Source organism: Gobio gobio (genome assembly GCF_949357685.1).
Source record: "Gobio gobio genome assembly, chromosome: 1".
In the NCBI taxonomy this organism is placed as follows: domain Eukaryota; kingdom Metazoa; phylum Chordata; class Actinopteri; order Cypriniformes; family Gobionidae; genus Gobio; species Gobio gobio.
In genome coordinates, this window is record NC_137097.1 from 76,873,593 (window position 1) to 76,896,034 (window position 22,442).

At 40.2% G+C, this 22,442-nt stretch overlaps 1 protein-coding gene across 1 annotated transcript; it reads left to right on the forward strand.

The window, feature by feature from the left end:
- Positions 1–930: 930 nt before the first annotated feature.
- On the forward strand, positions 931–22,149 carry LOC307123018 (interferon-induced very large GTPase 1-like; the record flags this gene model as incomplete). The annotated part of the gene is made up of 4 exons (XM_079811390.1): positions 931–969; positions 2,206–2,392; positions 3,726–3,814; positions 17,407–22,149. The coding sequence occupies 4 exons, from the start codon at positions 931–933 to the stop codon at positions 22,147–22,149; spliced, it is 5,058 nt and encodes a 1,685-aa protein (XP_079667516.1).
- Between the last annotated feature and the right edge of the window lie 293 nt (positions 22,150–22,442).

Below are 22,442 nucleotides of genomic sequence, written 5' to 3' on the forward strand. Positions count from 1 at the left end.
TGGTTCACAAAAGGGTTAATTTGCTCACAATACCACCTGGTGGTCAAAGAGTGTAAAACAAGCAGATACATTACAGATGACCTGATGTGATCTGTGATACACTGTATGTTGCGTCAGTTAAGGCTTAGGTATAACAGTAAAGGAAATAATCAATTTCCACATAGAATAATCTATTTATATGAATATAATGTGTATTTTCTGGTGGTATATAATGATTGTATAACATAACTGTAATAAACGTATTGGCTTGAAATCAATGCGGCTATCACGTGTGTAAATCAATTCTTTGGACATAGGCAATATTATTATTACTATAAAACTGGAAATTGGCTGGGTTTACCTGGGCAGAGGGCAAGATTTTAACCGCTTCCTGAACCAGTCAGACTGAAGCGAGGCTTCGGACATCAACAATGACGTCATTGGTCTAAAGCGAAACAAGCCTCGATATGCACTAGCCGCGTTTCCATTACAGATTTGACCAAAACATCTGCGGAATTTTCTAAATGTAGATAAAAAACTATTCCGAAATTACAGTGTTTCCATTAACTGATATTATGCGACTCAAACTTATGATAAGTCATTAAAAAAAATTATGCCACGTATGTTGGTAGGTTTATGTCTATCCCAGCCACCACACTGGCCATTATCTTTAATGGAAGGAGATGTGCGTGTTATCCAAGTCTTAATGGTAAGGAAAGCCCCTTACACTTGAGCGTATGAGGTGTGTGTGTTTCTCCCTCATATCTGCTTCAAGGTCTTCATGATAATGTGGCATTTCTGTGTTTAGAATCCAATATTTTTACCTTCAGTTTTGGGTAACATCAATATCTTATACATAACAATCAGCATATTTTAAGATGTTGTATTGCTTCTATAATGAAATAAGTTCGTATTACTTTAATTTTTGCAGGTGCAGGAACAGAAGCAGCCATGGCAGCATCTCCAAATGCAACAGCAGGAGAAGACATGGCAAGTCTACAATCACCATCACAAGTGAAAACATGGAAACAAAAACCTTTAAAATTAACAGTAATAATAGCAATGACAGCTGCAGCCATTTCAGCAGTAGTTGTGGCAGGAACTACAGCAGTATTTGATGCAGTTGCAGGAACAGCAGCAGGAGCAGCAGCAGGAGCAGGATTATGCACTTTAAGATCATTATGGGAAGCAGAAATGAGAGCAATAGCGGCAGTAGTGGGAGAAGCAGCAATAGCAGCAGTAACAGGAGGCCTGGCAGGAACAGCAACAGAAATATTGACATCATTAGTAGGAACACAAACACAAAAAGAATCAGCAGTAGTTGGAGCAATGGCAGGAGCTGCAATAGTAGCAATATCAAGACCACTATTACAGTGGGTAATAAATATAAAACAGTGGGCAATGGATACAGTAAAGTGGGTGGTACCTCTAGTAAAAAAAGTAAAAGCCCAATGGGGTACAGAAGTAGAAAAAGAACTATCCACAGTAAAAGTAAGTGGAGTAGCAACTCTCTTTCTCTCTCTCTCTCTCTCTCTCTCTCTCTCTCTCTCTCTCTCTCTCTCTCTCTCTCTCTCTCTCTCTCTCTCTCTCTCTCTCTCTCTGTGATAAATTGGTTTTGACAGAAATAAACTCAATCTCTCACTCTATGCACGGATCCAATATACACTGATACACATCTGATATTCTCCCGTTTACGTTAACTTAAGACAAAACCAATTGTTTACATGAATAATCGCTAAAAGGACATTTTTACATAATTTTGTATTTGTTTGTTTAATGTCTTGGGCTGTAAACTCTCAAGTGTTGTCTTTCTAGATATATGTTGGTTATATGTCTATTCAGAATGACATATAAGCAGCAACATTTTTATTTTGGGTATGTCATTCATGCCCCACTTGCCAAAATGGGGGGAGGGGTGACAAGTAAGGGGTTAATTACTTTTATAAGTTTGTGAGCTGTAAAATTACACCAAACATAAAATAGTGAGGTGATAAAGTAAAGGCTAAATATAGAGATGGCCTTTTTGTTCAGCCCAATGGGGTACTTGTCTGTCTTTCATCAGAAAGTTTTGCAGTTTAGTTTTAATAATTGCCTTTTTTTCACTGGGGAGAAATATCAGGAGAAAATTGATATTTCATTTTTGTGAAATGAGAAATTATGATTTAATGTAATATCTATGTTTTCATACGTATTTTTTAACTCACATCAGCATATTTTTTCCTGTAGCAAGGCAAATCTCTAGAGACAGAAGTACGTCTACATACAGACAAACCTCCACAGCCAGATGAATCTTCAGAGATAGAGGAACCTCTGCAAACAGACAAATCTACAAAGATGGAGGAAAGTCTGCAGACAGACATCTCACAGTCTGAGAAAACAACAATAGAAAAGAAGAAATCACTTCAAATATCAGGTAAAAATATTTAGATTTGTAGTATAATTAAATGTTTCATCACTTTACAATAATTATGATTTTATATATATATATATATATATATATATATATATATATATATATATATATATATATATATATATATATATATATATATATATATATATATATATATATATATATATATGTATATATAATATTCTGAGGGTCTGAGAATTAGAATTGCTCTCCACAAAGATGAATGAATGTTCCTGCACTGGCAAAAATGCTTTTCTTACTATGTATTTTTGTCAAGTGGCAGATAATTTAATTTGTTTTAAGTAAACTTCGCTTACTTTAGATTTAGATAAAATTTATAATTTTTTGATATTTGTACTTGAAATACGACCAAAATACTCAGTAAGAAAAGCATTTGTGGCGTTTGATGGCGAATGAATGAATTAAGTATTTAAACACTGCTGGCACTTTAAAAAGGGGGAGGATATTGTGTATATATATATATATATATATATATATATATATATATATATATATATATATATATATATATATAAACACAAAAAACTTTGCAGGTTTACGATATTGATGACTGTTAAACTCGTCAGCACAGTCTGTGAAAAGGGTCTGTGGGAAAAGCTGCTGCACTTTGGACACTGAATGATATTTATTTAATATGTCAAATGTTTGTAAAGTCATTAAACCTACACCCATGAACATTTTATGCTTAAAGCTTTACCTGATTTAATTGTTTTTATTTTTCATTTTTAGCTGCTGCCATATTCTTTTTTTTTACCTTTTAGATACCATAAAAAATTAATTTAATTAAAATAATTACGAATTAAACTTACATATTGACCCAGAAGTATGGGAACATCTTTTTGTTGGGTGCTGTTGCCATGGTGAATCGTAATTTCGGAGCTCCATTGATCGTGGCTTCTCATAGTTGGAGTGCATGTGCTTAACTCAGAGTCAGTCTACTCAGAGTTGATTAAACTACCTCAATTCAGCTGTTCTGAAACCCAAAACTCAGAGTTTCCCATCTCAGAGTAAGTCAACTCAGAGTTCAGCTTTAAACTCCGAGTTGGTTGAACCTCCTTACTGAAACAGGCCCCAGATCACTGAAAATGCATCGCAATGTTAATTTCCATCAAATGGTAAAAAGATGCAATGAAAGTAAATGGTTACAGAGGCTGTAATTCTTCTTTTGGGTTCCACAAATAAAAGTAAATGTTACAGATTCTGAACAGCAAGGGTGGGTAAATGGTAACAATTTTTGTTTTTTGTTTTTAGTTGAACCCTAAAATATTTATTGGTCATATTTTACAAACTAGTGCTGTTTTCTCTCTTTCAGATTCACCTGAAAACACAGAGAAGTGTGTAACAGGAAACAGCCTTCGTGAGCAATCAACTGGAGATGTTGAATCAAATGATTCTATACAGGTGAACATTCACAGAAATTCTTTGGAGAGCTCAAGTTTTTGAATTGTTTTTTATGAATGCCATTTCCTCCAATGATCTGTCACTGCATGTAGACATCACCCATACGAAAGAAGTTCTTTGAAATCTTCTGTATGTGTATGTTCAGAGGGGAAAATCTAGCTTGGGATCATTACAGTCAAGTTCTTTAGCATGTTATAGAAAAATTGTTTGGACTATTAAGACATTATATGTCATCTGACTTAAATTTAATGAAGTTTGTTGAAGTTAATGATCATTAAGTGATGATTGACCATTAGTTATATCACCTGATGCTAACAAGCAGAATCACTGAAGAACAGAAACAGAAAAACAAGAACAGAAAAAAGGAGATACAAAACACTTACAACTGACTTCCAACCATTACACATTATTACACTTATTATTAACCAGTTTTACTTGATTTCTGTCAACATCATGTAACGGCCAGATTTACTGATGTCATTCAGAGCCTAAATCTCTGAGTATATGCTTGATGTGAAACTTGAGATCCTACAACAAATATGGTGTTTAGACACAGACATCAAGAATCAGCAAATTATGACAATAAACAAAATACTGACAAACAGATGAACTCTTAACATCACAAAACGTCTCGGTTACGTATGGTAACCCTCGTTCCCTGAAGGAGGGAACGGAGACGCACGTCGGTAATACCGACGAATTGGGATCACTTTAGAGAGCCCCTATCAGCTTAGAGATTTAGAGAACAGGCCAATGGGCCATTGGCGTGCGAGATTTGCATCTCGCGCTCCGCCCCGCGCCGCGGGTATAAGTAGGAAGCGAGAGCATCACACTGACGTTTTTCACTGAGGAGCCGAACTAGTGACTCGACCCTGCAGTGATGGAAAGGAACTGTGGCGACGGGACGTACGTCTCCGTTCCCTCCTTCAGGGAACGAGGGTTACCATACGTAACCGAGACGTTCCCTTTCAGTCGGTCACTACGACGTACATCGGTAATACCGACGAATTGGGATCCCTATGGAAAACGCCACAGTTACTACCACTTCCAGCGCCCAGCGAGAGCCCCTCAGACCCCGTTCTGATGCGGGCGGGGAGATTCACGCAGGGAGAGTCACACTGCTGTTCCGCAAGACCCATTCAGCAGACTTATTGGGTAACGCTGGGAAAGCGTGCCCGGAGGACGCTGCGGGAGCCACATCATGCCCGGAGGGAGTTACCATGTGGAGAGAACACGTATGGGCTGGCCGTGGGCAGCACAACATACGGAAGTCCCAGAGGTGGCCCCGGCCTATACAGACGGGGGACGACACCATACTGAGACGGCAGAGGAACTCTGCCAAGGAAAAGACACGAGCTCGCCGTAGGGAGCTGTACCATGGAGAATACACGTATGGGACCGCCGTAGGGGTCACGACATACGGAACCCAGTCTGACACAAGTTCCACCAATGCATACAAGTGCCAGACCTGGCGTCGGACGCTCCGCCACATCCGACTGCTGAGGGGTGCGGAGGACTCAACAGATTTCGCGAATCCTGGGGAACTCGACTGGAGAAAATAAGCGTACGTATCCGTTCCATGGGGAAGGGAATGGCGCAGCAAGCCGACACTTAGAACGGGCACTTCAGTGAAGCTGACTATGGGAAGCGAGCACACGAGAAGCAACCGGTTCTACACGTAGGCTATAAAACCTAGCGAACGTGTTAGGTGTCGCCCAGCCCGCAGCTCTACAAATGTCTGTCAGCGAGGCGCCACGAGCCAGCGCCCAGGAAGAAGCTACACCCCTGGTGGAATGAGCTCTAACCCCGAGCGGGCAGGGCATGTCTTGGGAATCATACGCCAAGACGATGGCATCCACTATCCAGTGGGCCATCCTCTGCTTGGAGACAGCCTTTCCCTTCTGCTGTCCTCCGTAACAGACGAAGAGCTGCTCTGAGGTCCTAAAGCTTTGCGTTCTGTCAACATAGATGCGCAGAGCGTAAACTGGACAGAGAAAAGCCAGGGCTGGGTCTGCCTCCTCCGAGGGCAGCGCTTGCAGGCTCATCACTTGGTCCCGGAAGGGAGTAGTGGGAACCTTGGGCACATATCCAGGCCGGGGTCTCAGGGTCACCTGAGAGTCACCTGGCCTGAATTCCAGGCACGATTCGTCAACCGAAAATGCCTGCAGGTCCCCTACCCTCTTAACTGAGGCCAATGCAATCAGGAGGATTGTCTTTAGAGACAAGATCTTAAGCTCCACTGACTGTAAAGGCTCAAAGGGCGCCCTCCGCAGTGCGGTCAGCACCAGAGTCAAGTCCCAAGAGGGTATAGAGGGAGGGCGAGGCGGATTTAATCTCCTCGCCCCCCTCAGGAACCTGACGATCAGATCGTGCTTGCCTAAGGACTCACCATTAATGGGGTCATGGTCAGTGTCTGTGCAAGAAGGCTCACTGGGGGAAACGCATATTTGCGCAGGCCCCGGGGCCAGCTGAGTGCCAGTGCATCCGTGCCGAGGGTCCCATCGGTCAGGGAATAATACAACTGGCAGTGGGTCTCATCGGGGGCGGCAAACAGATCAATCTGTGCGGCCCCAAAGCGACTCCAGATCAGCTGGACCACCTGGGGGTGGAGTCTCCACTCTCCGGGGAGCACCGGTAACCGTGACAGCTCGTCGGCCGCACGATTGAGCGGGCCCGGAATGTGAATGGCACGAAGGGACCTCAGATGCTTCTGACTCCACAGGAGGAGATGGCGGGCGAGTTGGGACAAGCGGCGGGAGCATAGACCACCCTGTTTGTTGATGTACGCAACGGCCGCAGTGCTGTCCGTCCGGACCAGAACGTGCTTGTCTTTGAGCGACCCTTTGAGGCGGCTGAGAGCAAGACAAACTGCCAGCAACTCCAGGCAATTGATATGCCATTGCAGTTGGGGCCCCGTCCACAGACCCGATACTGCAAGCCCGTTGTACGTGGCACCCCAGCCCATGGATGAGGCATCCGTGGAGACAACAGAATGCCTGGACACTTGTTCTAGAGGCACACCTGCCCGTAGAAATGAAGGGTCCGACCACGGGCTGAAGGTTTGGCGGCATCTCGGCGTCACTTGGACACAGAGGGACCCGCTGTGCCACGCCCATCTCGTGTAGCCAGTGTTGAAGCGGTCTCATATGGAGCAGCCCTAGCGGCATTACTGCGGCTGCTGCTGCCATATGCCCCAGGAGCCTCTGAAATTGTTTCAGTGGAACCGCTGTACTGCGTTTGAACGTATTCAAGCAGCGCAACACCGACTGGACGCGCTCCTCTGTGAGGCGCGCTGTCATGGCGACCGAGTCGATCTCCAGCCCGAGAAAAGAGATCCTCTGTACGGGACAGAGTTTGCTCTTCTCCCAGTTGACCCGAAGACCCAACCGGCTGAGGTGCCGAAGCACCATGTCCCTGTGTTCGCACAACTGCTCCCACGACTGGGCAAGAATCAGCCAGTCGTCGAGATAGTTGAGGAGACGAACACCACGCTCTCTCATGGGAGCAATGGCCGCCTCCGCGACTTTCGTGAAGACACGGGGCGACAGGGACAGCCCGAAGGGCAGGACTTTGTACTGACATGCCCGTCCGTCGAAAGCAAAGCGTAGAAACGGTCTGTGTCGAGGGAGAATCCAGACATGAAAGTACGCGTCCTTCAGGTCGATCGCTGCAAACCAATCCTGGGGACGGATGCACCTGAAGATGTGTTTCTGCGTTAACATTCTGAACGGCATCCTGTGGAGGGAGCGGTTCAAGTAAGGCAGGTCCAAGATTGGCCGTAACCCGCCGCCTTTCTTGGGTACAATGAAGTACGGGCTGTAGAACCCGGACTTCATATCGGCTGGAGGGACCGGCTTTATCGCGTCCTTCGCCAGTAGGACAGCGATCTCCGCCTGAAGCACGGGGGCATCCACCTACGCAACAGACGTGAAGTGAACGCCCCCGAACCTGGGCAGACGCCGGGCGAACTGAATCGCAAGCCGAGTCTGATGGTGCAGATGACCCAGCGAGACGGGCTGGGGAGCGCTAGCCAGGCCCCCAGAGACCGAACAAGTGGGGTCATCGGTACCACAGACGTACCCGCAGCAGGGCAGCGAGGCGGAATGCAGGGACCCCAGGACGACATGGGAGTGGTCCGTGTAGGGGTCTGGGTCTGACACACGACCTGCATCTGCTGAGGGGGTGTGCGAGTGTGGGAAGGCCGCTTGAGGGCGTTCCCACAGCCGGCACCCCCTGCTGGCGATTTGGAGAGGCACCCGAGGCTGACAAGGCTTGGGAGCGTTGTACACCGCCCAGCGCGCTCTCCAAATGAAGGAGGGGCTGAGCATGGCAAGGCTTTGTGGCGTTGCACACGGTCTGCCTCACCTCCTTCCTCAGCGGGGAACAAGAGCGGCGAGGCATAGCGTCGCGCACTGTCGTCCACACACCGTTGAGAAGAGGGGAATGAGAGTGGCGAGGCTTGTAGCGTCACACACTGCCATTCTCGCCCTCTTGTGGGGAGGGTACTGAGAGCGGCGAGGCTTGTAGCATCACACGCTGCCATTCCTGAACTCCCGAGACCCAGAGATATTGGAACTGCTCTTTTTTTTTTTTTTTGTTTTTTTTTGGGTACCACTGGCTGTTTTTAACCCCAGTGGCGGAACAGAATTACTAATGGTTTTCCACCCGGCCCTCCTCCGGGGGAAGAACAGTTCCGAACCAAATCCGGGTCAATGGTGTTTCTGGACCAGGGTGGACATCGTCTAGCCAAGGGCCAGCGCAGTGCGCAGCTCAACCTCGGCTCAGAACTACCCCCGTGCACTAAGCAGGGCAGAGGTGACCTGCCAGTGGCACTGCCACTCCACCGATGAGGGTAGTGAGAGAGAGGAAAACTTTATACAGATTATGGCCCTATTGGTGTTCCATATTTTTGCACCAATAGTTCCACAACGCAAAAGCCTTCCAACGCACATCCGGGAAAGGCAAGGGGCAGGCAAGGCGATTTATGCTTTGCACTATGCCTCAGCAACCTGGGAAAGTATGGCTGTCAAGTATGAATCGGATTCAGCACGAGCGCCCACTATTATAGTGGGAATCTCAGCATCATCTTCATTTTCAACACATAACAGCCCTCTCTCCGATGCAGCGATTGACATCTGTCCTCTGCTAGATCCCCAAATGAAACGCTAGGTCCCCTTTTTAAGGACCAGCATCCCATCTGTAAGCTACCAGCAGACACGTGAGACAGTGGCCGTGGCTGTGAGACGGCACACGGCGCGCTGAACACTCAAGCCCTTGCCTCAAAAGGCAAGACGAACAACGCGCCGACGTGGCTATGCTCTCATGAGAGAGCATAGACCACCCACAAACACAGTCTCAACATGCGGAGGTGCCGAGTGACCCGCGCTGTCACCCGGCACCCAGACGGCACACGGCGCGCTGAACACTCAAACCCTCACGCGGAAGGCGAGATGACCAGCGCGTCGACGTGATCCTGTTCCCCTGAGAGAACAAGGATCACCCACGAACACGGTCTCAACATGTTTATGCGAGAGGGATCGTGGCCATCAGGACAGGAAACAACCGCATCCAGAAACGCACGGGTGGAATGACGTCTTGAAAAAGACGCAGTGTCACACCCGTGTTGCTCTTTTTGTGAGGAAACGCTCTTTTCAGAAGTGCTGAAGCACCCAGGACAGACCGCGGCAACACACAGGAGATAGTGCAGCCTGTGTTTGCACTCAAGGAAACGCCCACCGATACCAACGGTGCTGTTTAAACAGCAAATGTTTCACTGCAGCTGAGTTCTCGCAGTTGCACTGGAGAAATGCCGTCACACCAGCACAGCGTCCTCAAAGTTCTCTGTTGAATCTTCTCTGATAGGTAAACAGGACGTTTTTGACTCTTCATCTACGCCGTTCGGCTCCGAAGTGAATGACCTCAGTGCGATGCTCTCGCTTCCTACTTATACCCGCGGCGCGAGGCGGAGCGCAAGATGCAAATCTCGCACGCCAATGGCCCATTGGCCTGTTCTCTAAATCTCGAAGCTGATAGGGGCTCTCTAAAGTGATCCCAATTCGTCGGTATTACCGATGTACGTCGTAGTGACCGACTGAAAGGGAACAAGCTACTAACGACACAACAAAACATCAAAATAAAAGCAAACAGGAAGAATCAATGAATCAATGACAATTCAGTTGCATAAATTATTCATGCTGCAATGCATGATGGAAGCCATGGATGAGTTTTGACTGGTGGCTCCCATCATGCACTGCAACACAAAGCATTTTGTTTGATTGTCACCATTGTTGAGGTTCATATGCTGATTCTTGATGTCTGTTTGTTTAAAATAAATGTCAGATCATAAAAGCACAGCTGGATCTCAAACTGCAACATTACAGATTTATTGTGATTTAAAAATTAATAAAACATTTATATAACATGTTAATCATGCTGGATGACACCAGGGAATCAGGCCACTACATGATAATAATGTCCTGGGCTGCATTTCCCAAAAGCAACATAAACCTGAGGTAATCGTAGAATTGCACCAAATGGTCTCTATGATCAATTTAGGCTTACAATGCTTTTTGCAAACACAGCCCAGGGACTTGTTCTTCATACATCGCTTATTACATCCGAGATTAAATGATATCATTGTGATAATCATGATCTGGCTGATTCGGTTCTTCAAACGAATTTGTGGATTGGATTAAAATATCTGGATTAAGTTGTCTGAGATCACTGCGCATTCTTGTGTTCATTGAAAGGGGCACATGTATCTTGAAACCACGATCAGCAATGCAATGATTGGCTGGTGGCAAGACAGCAACGTAATGACATCATATAATTTAAAAAGATACCTGACGAAAATCTTGACGAATTTCTGGAAATTTCCTATAAGGAAACAGCCAAACACCTAAAACAACATAAAAGTTATAATAGATACAATGAAATGTGCAGTGTTTTTTAAACATGATTCCCAATTATTTATATTCACGATTCCTAGTATTTGTACAGGCTTTACAATTTTATTTCAATGTTGTAATTAACAATTCATTTAATCTTACCTTTGAAGCAAATTTGTTACATGACAGCATTATACTAAAAACATCTACTAAAGTTTTTTAAGGGTCAAGATCAAGTTATCTGCATCTCATGCACTGCATCAAGCCACTCCCATAATATAAAATAAATATTTATATCAATTCTATTATTATTTAAAATAGTTTTATTGCCCCTGGTTCAGTAAGGAACTCTTGTAATAATGTAGCAGTGACTGGGACAGATTTTAATATCACCTCCGATTAAAAATATGCTATCTAATCCTGTTTACATGAAATAAGATGCTCCCAAGCAGGGTTAAGCTTACAGACCTGTTGCTATGACAGCAAATCCAGGATGAGCTTCAAAGAACCAAATAATCCAAGATCAAGCAAAATCGTCAACAATCAAATTGAGTTAGCAGCATACGAAGAACAAGCCCCAGGTCATAGGTTCTTTTGACAGGGGTCAAGAGGCCAACTAAAGACACTGATCACCATAATGGCGACTTCAAATGAACCTTTCATTAAAACATCAACATCTAAACTTCCGTTAATTCTCAATAAGAACTTTTGTAGATGTATGACAGAAATAAAGTCAAACTGGTTAGTAATAAGTGCAATAATGTGTAATGACTGGAAGTCAGTTGTAGTTGTTGAGTCTCTCTTTTTTCTGTTCTTGTTGTTTCTCTTTCCTTCAGTTATTTTGCTCATTATCATCAGTTGTTTATCACTAATGGTCAATCATCACTTAATTATCTCATTAACTTTAACACTGCTTCAATAGTACTTTTAACAGAATGTAGTGTGGTCACATGTGTACACTGAGAGGTGTTCATTTAACACTGGCGATTTTGCTGTGCATAAGTATGTCAGTTCAATGATTTTTTTGACCAGTAGGTGACGCTGTTCCCAAACAAACAAATTAATGAAAGGACAATTTTATTTCTAGGATGTGCTGTTCAAAAGTTATAAGCTACATGCTATTGTCTTCTATTGTCTGTGGTGCCAGATGGTTCTAAAATTGTGACAAAGGATGTTGAGAATCTCGTTATTTAAGTGTTAATCTCAATTATTAACCAAAAAGAATATTAATGCAGAAGGAAATTCAATTAATTGATATTATGATTAAAGGTGAAGTATGTAGTTTCTGTGACACTAGTGGCACCTAGCGGAATTACAAAAACAAAACATATTTTGCAAATGTCAGGCCTCCCCCAACTCAAACATCACAAATGCAGCTCTTAGGGGTGCTTGTGGAGGCATGTTTCTTCAGGAATAATTCTGGTGGGTTGTAAAATGGAGGTGGCACAGTAAATTGTAGGTTTGTGTTTGCTTAAATGCCTTATTTTTTCTTCCTTTTTTTTAACTTAAAATAAAATGAAGAAAATGGCATTATACACATAAACAGCAAGATGATATAAATATAATTTCACTCAACTATCACTTGAAGGAAAAACTAAAAAAATCCTGCTTTCTATTTAAATATCCTTGTTAAAAGAGCATGACTTTTAACAAGGACAGCATGACTTTTACGTTGACGTCACCGATGTGTTGGGATCACGCCAGGGATATAAATATTTCCTAAATTATTACTAACAAACACATTCACTATAAAATGCAAATCTCTTGCAATTAACCAGAAACATAATTCATGCATGAATTAATATAACTATCAAACTTTATTTGCTTTAAATAAAGCAACATGCAGCGTAACACAATTTTCTGGCCCTTCCTACTCTTCAGCACAATGGTGACACACAAAACAGATGATACAGAAACCCTTTAAATCCCAACAGAACATTAAACACTAACAGATCTCTCAAGATCTCACCAGCTTCACTTATTACAATCCAGACTTTATTTCTTATTGAGAACTCTTATTGAGAACTAACAAGGGTTTAGATGTTAATGTTTTATTGAAAATAATGAAGTTTAAAATAATAATAATCCATTAGGGATATCAGTGTTTGCTTTAGTTGGGCTCTTGACCCTTCACTTCATATGTTATATTTTCTTTGCAACTATATATATATATAATGTTGTAAAGCAGTGAACCCAGAAGATATGAGTCGGTTTTTTTTATATGACTACAAAATCATAGTAGCTTGGCCTGATTGCATCTAAAGTCACTAATCAATGTTATGGCATGGGGAAAAAAAGCTTTGCAGCAATCAGTTATTGTGTGTGAATTAAAACTGTGTAGTGCTTAAAATATTTTAAATTACTGTTTTATTCGGACACATATCAAGAATCAGCATATGAATCTCAGCAATAGTGACAAACAAAAAGTTTCATGCTGCAATGCATGCTGGGTATCAACATATTACAAAAATCCCAGCATGCACTGCAGTATGAATAATTATTGTCACCACTGTTGAGTAATGTATGATAAGTTTTGATGTCTAAGTGTGTATCGTCAGAGGTAATGATTGTTATTTTCAGCATTGACAATTGTTTAATAGAAAATTCGTTTTTACAGCTTTGCTATTCTTGAACCTCAACCAATAAACCGTATGTGTGTGAGAAAATTCACCTTTAGTAAAGATCACTTTATGATGTTCATTTATACATCTTAAAAGCAGACAATGCTGATTCCATTTTGAAGCTTTTACTTTAGCAATGCTCAAGCGTTTATCATGAAACACTTCTGCAATTGCTTAAAATAATCTTGCTTTATAAAGACAAAAGGGTCACAAGCCCAACTAAAGCAAACACTGACCACCATAATGGTGGCATAAATTGTTTGACCAATAAAACATCAACATCAATTCTCAACAATAAATTCTGTAGACGTCTGACAGAAATAAAGTCAGTCTGGTTAGTAATGTGTGAAGCTGGTAATGCTGTTTGTGGAGTTGTTTAATCCTCCTCTGATGAGATTTTCAGAGATTTAATGTCTTCTTTTATATTCAGTTGATTTCATCTAAAGCTGTGGCTGAAGTTAGTTGTAGATCTTAGGCTTGTTGGAGATGCAGCGGCACTGCACAGACCGATCGGCATATGACATCAGTACCACAAGAGCGACTGGAGAACAAATGACTCCTTATTCTTTTGAATTGCTCTCTCCAAACTTTGATGACATACATCGATCGGTCTGCGTGGAGCAGATCTCGAGGTCCAACGTTGATAACTCCTGTAATAAACTCACAAAAAACATTATTACTTTTCATCATTGTTGAGATTCACATTAATGTTAAAAAGTCAAGGGTCAAGAGCTCAACTAAAACACACATTGATCACTATAATGGTGACATCAGACATTTATTTTTTTCAATATGACATCAACATCTAAACCTCTGATAATTCTCAACAAGAATATTAGTATGAAAGAAATAAAGTCAAACTGGATTGTAATAAGTGAAGATGCTGATATATTGAGAGATATGTTACCCTAGTGAAAAAAGTATGCTAAGTATACTTGCAGCAAGACTAATTATCAGTATACTTGAAGTGTGTTAATGATTAGCTAACTTGAAATGTGCTATTTTGAAACAACTCATTTTGTACTAAGTATATTTTAGTTGTAAATAAGTTGTATTAAAGCATAATTTGAAGTGTATTTAGTGTACTTTTATGTACTAAATTGGAACAACTTTAAGCATACTTAGTATGCTTTAAGTATGGGGACTAATTACATGCTTGATTAGTGATATACATGTGCTTTATTTGTATTATAAGTATACTTTATTTTTATTATAAATATATTTATTTGTGTTATAAGTACATTACAAATTAATTACCAGTGTCTTCAGAACACACAAGCAATATACTATGAATATATTATTTTTTCAGGTTTATTTATTTACTTTACTTCCCTAAATACAAAAAATATACACTTCGCCATCAAGGTCAGGCTGCAAACCTCCCGTGAGTGAGTGAGTGAGTGAGTGAGTGAGTGACGAGGGAGGGAGCATCAGACAGACGCGTACAGTCAGCAGCTCTTCCTCTGATTGGCTGCAGGCGGTGAACAACACAATCTGATTGGTCACAGACCAAGTTGAAGAGACATTTGAATTCCGATAATACTCAACTCATATTTTCTTGCGTTATATTTTAGTGTGCTGTTGGTTTAATATAGAACTGTGAGTATGATTATAATACGGTTCTTCTCTGCCAGTGTAAACTCATTAAACATATTTACACTTACAGCACAACTACAGTAGGGCATGTACACTGCATATATTTAAAAATGGGCTTTTAATGCATGAGTCATATTTTAAAACTTATTTATTAATGCTTAATTTTAACATTTAAGCATGAATAAATAACCTTAAACATTACTCAAATTTAACTTTAAATACTACAAATTAAGGATATTAAAAATGTATTTCTAAAATGTGCTTTCAGTGCATTGTAAGAATGACAAATTTGAGCACAGTTTAAAATATACTAAAAATATATTTAAAGTAATGTTCAAATAAGTATACTTTTAAAAAGTACACAGAACTTTCATTTTAAGTGTATTTTTCTAAAATATACTAAAATACAATTATTTTAAAGTGCATTAAAAGTTACATTGTGAAAATATAATCCTAATATACTTTTTATATATTTAAAGATGGTACAATTTTTGTTAGTATATTTCCAATATACTATTGAAAAAGAGAATACTTGAAATAAAATAGAGTAAACTTTTTTTCACCAGGGTAGTGTTTAATGTTCTGTTGCTGACAGTCATTCAAATTAATTCAGGAAATACCTGTAAAATAAGTGTTTTTCTGTAAACATGTAGGAATTTTCTGTAAAAGTTTTTTTGCACTGTATTTCAATTAGGATATTTAACTTTAATTTTAGAGGTTTTTTTGGCTGCCAGTCATTCAACTTTTTTATCATTTAGTCTTGTTGCTGTTTAATTACAAATTCATATTGTAATGTTACATACATCTGTATGTAATTAAAGAAAACTGAAAAAGACTGAATAAAAAATACAGTATATTTTCTGTATAAAAATGTGAATTACTGTAATTTGCCATTAATGTCATAATACTTAATAATAACATCTTAATTTACAGATGTTGTTTGTAATTGTACAGAGTTTTGAGAATAGTTTAAAATAAAATAAAATGTTATTTTCCGTAAAATTAGGATTTTTTTTTTTAGTGTGGGAAAAGATCAAACTCTCCCCTGTGCAGAGGATCTCTTTTCTCGGTATGGAGTGCTCGGCACACCTTTCATGGGAACATGCTCGGCCGGTGTTGAATTGCTTGAATTCAACAAGAGCAGGACATCTGCCCCACTGAAGTTTTTCAGTGGCACAAATGAATTCAGAGGGACAAATTAATTTTCAAATGACCTGTTTAATCTTTGAAGGTCTAAATGCAGCGAATTTTTGCTTGCATTTCTATAACCGAAGCTGAATGTCTTTTCCCAAGTAATTCATCAGTCATGGTCCCACACAGACTAAACACCCTCTGGCTCAGGCAGATATGGTGTCCACATCCCAAACTCTCGCTATTATTTCAGCTGGAAAAATATCTGAGCGGACCACTCTCAATGTTTTGTTGGTGCCTGGGAGGATCAATGTTTACACATTTGAGGGAAGATAACCCATTAATTGCATACTAATAGTACCCAGGTGAAAAATAAATATATTTAAATTGTGCTTTTTTGGACATATTTAATATATTTAAATTATACCATACAAATGCATATTAAATGTATTATTTTGAAACAATCTGAAGTGTATTAAGTGCATTTTAAGATATGCTTAAGATAAATTTTAAGCTATTTGCAATATATTTTAATATGTTAAATTGTGCTAAAATTGAACAACCTTAAGTACATTTAATGCAATTTAAATGTATTTCTTTAAAATTAATTAAAAATATAATTTTAATGCACTTCAAGGATATTTTAATAGCATTTCAGTACATTAGAAATGCATTAGTATTACACTACTAGTATATTAAAGCTGTTTTTTTTTGTATTCAAAATGGTATAAAAAAAGCTAAATTATTAAATATAAATGTTAAAACACATACACACTGAAGATACATACACACTCTAGAAAACTTTAATGTACTATATCATTATATATATTATAAAAATAAATTCCTTGCGTACATTAAAAAAGTACAGCAGCATACATAATCTCTTGACAGATACATTATAATAAATGAAAGATCAGTGAAATGCTATGGCAGAGCTATTTTCATCCACTTGTAGAACATTTGAGTTATACCTATATTACTGAAAAGCACACTATGAATATGACATCATTGAATAAAAGTTACTGGAAAACAAGCCCCGGAAAGGACATACTATTAAATGTATTAAAAATTCACTAGTAGTAGGTTTATATTACTTGAATTGTACTAAAAACATACTCAAGTACATTTTTAATACATTTGATAGTACGTCGTTTTCACCTGGGTGGTCAATGGACAATACAGGGTTTCATAGAATTAATTTAAACATAAATCTTACATACTTCACCTTTAAATTTAAAAGTACTTAAAAAGAGATTTGACACAACCAAATGTCCTTTCTCATTATCAATGCCAAATATTATTCTACGAGAATGAAACTGAATCAAATAAATATATTATTATTCTGTCTATTAAACAGAGAGAAAACAACAGCATTGGGACAGCAACTCCTGCAGATCAAGACATACAACAGGAAAGGACTGAAAGTGAAAAAATAGAGCATCTATTTCGCAGACTTAATCTTCACAGGAACATTAAACTAAGAGCTGGATACATTCTTCAGATAACCGGACATTCATTACAGTCCCGTGAATCTTGTGTTGAAGAGGAGCTGGTTCTGAGTTTCCAACAAAAACTACTGATGATGAACTACAGAGCGAGATACATTATTGTTAATAAGGTCAATGAACAGGATCAAACAAAACAAAGAGACACTGACTCATCTGAAGACAGTGGGGATATATTTAAAGCAATTTCTTTGTCTAACAAAGAAACAAGCCAATCTGATCGAATCCACCCGATGGATGTTCAGATGGCCGTGTTTCATTGTGCTGATGGTTTCCTGAAGCAGCTGATGGTCACTAAACTGTCCCAGTGTCAGTACGCTCTGCCTCTGCTTGTTCCTGATCCATTCACAAGACAGATAGAGTTTCCTCTCTGGACATTCAGACAAATCAACAAGAGCTGGAAGATGACAAACACCAACAATGAAATCATCAGTCAAACTCATCCGATCTACAAGGCACAAACTCCAATAGTGTTTTTCTTCAGGTTTGGCTCTGTGTCTTCATCCAAGTCTCAGCTGATGAACAATCTGATCAATGAGAAACACAACACGTTCTTCCACAGGAACTGCCCAGGCAGCAGCAGAACCAGAGTCCTGATGGATGGAGTGGTGGAGATCGCCTGGTTCTGCCCCTCTGGGAAAAACACGGATAAATTCACTGAGTGTGTTGCGTTCTGTAATCTACACGGTGATGCTGGAGACCATGAGAAACAGCTCCAGATCCTCACAGAAATGGCCTCAGTCAATGTTGTTCTTCTACCACGACTTGAAAAGAATGACAAAAGCATGATAAAACTTCAACAACTCTTCAAGGACTCAAAGCCACTCATTTTCCTTATTACAGAGGATGAATCTGCTGTCATTGAGATGACAAAATGGAAATTCAAAATCGGTCTGAAGGACAGAAATCAGTCAGATGTATCTGAAGAACTCAGAGGAGCTATAAATGATTGTCTCTCCGAATCATCTTCCACTTTCAGACTTAAAGATGTGTCCAAACACTCAGACATCAGAGTAGATGAGGAAGATGATGAAGACTGCAGGAGAGGAAGAGAAGCAGCACAGCAGATGATGAGTTTAATGGAGAAGAAACATCTGACAGAAATCAAAGAATCATTTCTGCCCTGTCAGGGGAAACTGTGGCATCAGTGGAGTCAGAAGAACAAAGAACTACATCGACCTGGGGGAGAAAAGATAGAAATGGAAATCCGTAGAAAACAAACAGAGATGAAGAAAATCCGGGAACAGCAGCATGATTCTGACATCAGTGAGTTTATAGAAATATTTATTAAAGAAATTAACTCAAACGATAACCATAAGATGTTTTTCCTCAAATGGCTCGGAATCCTCTTGGATGAATATATCTCGGCTGACCTTTCTGGTCTACATCACAAGTATAATGAAAAGTGGTCAACAGTCTTAAAACTGAAAGAGAGACATGAACCAGACAAACTGACAGCTAAACAAGCAGAACTTGAGAGAATATCTGAGGAGCTTCAAGATGCAGCCTTTGGTTTGGAGCACATCATGAGGGAGATCGGTCAGATCTATGAATCATGTTCATCTGTGAAGAAGAACAAGAAAGACCTGCCGTTTGACTTCTCTTCTCTCCCGAGTCTTGCAGCAAAGATGATGATCTCTGGATTTCCACTGGAGCTGATGGATGGAGATGCTGCTCATGTTCCTCTGGTCTGGATCTCTGCTGTTCTAGATCAACTCATCCAGAAACTGGGAGACCAGAGAGTCTTTGTGCTGTCAGTTTTAGGGCTTCAGAGCTCTGGGAAATCCACCATGCTCAATGCCATGTTTGGACTCCAGTTTGCCGTCAGTGCTGGCAGGTGCACCAGAGGAGCTTTCATGCAGCTGGTCAGATTGTCAGACGAGATGAAAACACAGATGAACTTTGACTATATTCTGGTTGTTGATACTGAGGGTCTTCGTGCTCTAGAACTGGATGGAAGATCAACAAGACATCATGACAACGAACTTGCCACATTTGTTGTTGGTCTTGGAAATTTAACCGTGGTCAACATCTTTGGAGAAAACCTATCTGAGATGCAGGACATTCTTCAGATTGTTGTTCAGGCCTTCATGAGGATGAAGAAGGTCAAACTGAATCCCAGATGTGTGTTTGTGCATCAGAACGTTTCAGACGTCACAGCTGGAGAGAAAAACATGGAGGGAAGGAGACGATTACAGGACACACTGGATGAGATGACAAAACTTGCTGCTAAAGAGGAAGTCTGTAATGTAGAACGTTTCAGTGATGTTATTGAATTTGATGTTCAGAATGATGTGAAGTATTTTGCTCAGCTCTGGGAGGGAAACCCACCGATGGCACCACCAAACCCAAACTACTGTGAGAATATTCAAGAACTAAAGGAAACCATTAAAACTCACGCCTCAAAGTCACATGGGATGATGCTGAAAGACCTAAAAGATCGTATTGAAGATCTCTGGGAGGCTTTACTGAATGAAGGATTCGTCTTCAGCTTCAGAAATTCTCTGGAGATTTCAGCTTATAGGAAACTGGAGACCGAATACAGCAAGTGGTCCTGGAGTCTCCGCAGTGCCATGATGGAAACTGAGAACAAACTACACAACAAAATAGAAAATGAAGCAATTCAGGAGATTGAGGAAACTGATCTTCAAAGAGAACTGGAGAAGACAAGTGAAGAAGTGGAGAAATCAATGTCTGAATTCTTTGAGAAAGGCAAAGATAAATATATACTGATCCAGTGGAAAACATCATTTGATATCAAAATTAAAGATGTTCAGGAAAACATTGTGAGAGAAACAAAGAGGAAATTAAAAGATATTCTTCAGCAGCGAGACCTGAAGAAAAAGATTGATGCTCAGAGGACATATCATGAAAACACTCTCTATGAAAAGAGCAAAGAACTTGCCTTAAAACTCGAAGACAAAGCAAATGATGAGGAAACACTGAAGAAAGAGTTTGATTTGTTTTGGGAACAGTATGTAAAGAAGATAATTACAGACACTCCTGCAATCAAAGACATTGACATAATGAGAGATGTGAAACACTTCCTCAGTGACAGCTATGAAGGACGTCTCCCTGTAGACAACAGGATGGAGAGCACAGATATTTTCTCAGGGGAAAATTATTCATATTATGTACAGCTAAAGAAATCCAGTGGAATTAAAGGAGCTTTCACAAATGTCTGCAGATCATTTAAAGAGAAGTTTGGTTGTGCTTTATCAAATGAGGATGAAGCCAAAATAAGATCATTAGTCACAGATGTTGACCAGCAGACAGACAAAATGATTCAGTCATTCAACATTTCAAAGATGGGCTACAACAACAGCTACATTCAGAAACTCATAGATTACATCAAGAGAAGAGTAACAGATCATGAGGTAGAATCAGTGAAATATGTGTTCAAGAATGAATTCTTCATAGATTTGGTTCTTTCCATCTGTAATAAAGCAAATAAGATGATCACTGACCAACACAAAATGTTCAGAGATGCCAATGATCCAGTAATATATGTTGAGAAGAAGAGAGCAGAGTACTATAGTATTTTCCAGAAACACTGTCAAGGAGCAACATCAGCTGTCATCTTTGGTGAGATCATCTGTCAGAAACTGAAAGAGCCCATTGAGCAGAGCGTCTACAAGAAGACTGCCAGAGATCTGACAGATGAAATGAGATCAAACTGTGAATCACTGAATGGAAACAGATCAAATCTGGAGAAACACATCCTGAAGACACTGGCAGAAGAGGAGGACTTTAAAAAATACATGGAGTACATTAAAACTCCCAGAGATCACTTCAAGAGTTTCATCAGAGATGAAGTCAGTCGGTACATCACTGATAAGTTCAGAGTCAGTGTTTTACCAAAGATGAAGGAGAACATTAAACTCCTGCAGCAGAAGATCATGAAAGCAGCTCATGAATCTTCTGAACATGTTCAAGAGAACAGAGGAGATGTTGGTTTATGGTTGAAGAGTTTCACACAGCGGCTCTCAGATGTGCTGATCTTCTCTGAAAAAGACCTCAGTGGAGTGAAACATGATGTTAAGGATTTTAACCTCTTAGAAGATGTGATAAGAAAACAACTTCAAGCTATAATGTCTGAAAACACAGAGACATTTCCAGTAAATCTGGACTATAAGTTCAGGCCAGAGGAGATTCTGATTGATCACTTCTGTCAGTGCTGTTGGGTTCAGTGTCCGTTCTGTAGAGCCGTCTGCACCAACACCATAGAAAACCATGATGGAGATCACAGTGTTCCTTTCCACAGAGTGGATGCACTTAAAGGCTTGTATTACTATCAAACAGAGGATCTCTGTGTGGATTTTTGCTCAACTTTAGTGACAAGTGAAAAACGTTTTAGAGTTTCAGGTGAGTGGTTTCCATGCAAAGATTACAGAACAGCAGGAGGAGTTTATGAAAAGTGGAGCATCACCCCTGATCTCTCTGAGCTGCCCTACTGGAAGTGGGTTGTGTGCAGATTCCAGAAAAATCTGGAAAAGTTTTATGGCAAAAAATTTCAGGGTCATGGTGAGATTCCAGATGAATGGAAAAAGCATACAAAACAACATGCTGTTCTGAGTTTGGATAAATGCTTTTAATAAATATAAACTAATTGGGCAGATAAAACATAAGCCCCCTTATCATATATATATATATATATATATATATTAGTGGTGGGCATAGATTCATCTTTTTAATCTAGATTGAAATGGCTCATTTGAATTCTGCCGAAGGCATTCAGAATGTGTGCTCGTAAGTGATCATTTGTCTTTTTGTAGTTTGAATAATAAATAACTTCTGTCCCTTTAAGACCTGACGCACGCATGGATCCCAAACACTGTTTGTGTGAGCACTGTTTTGAGTGTTTTTGACCATTAATAAGATGGAAAAA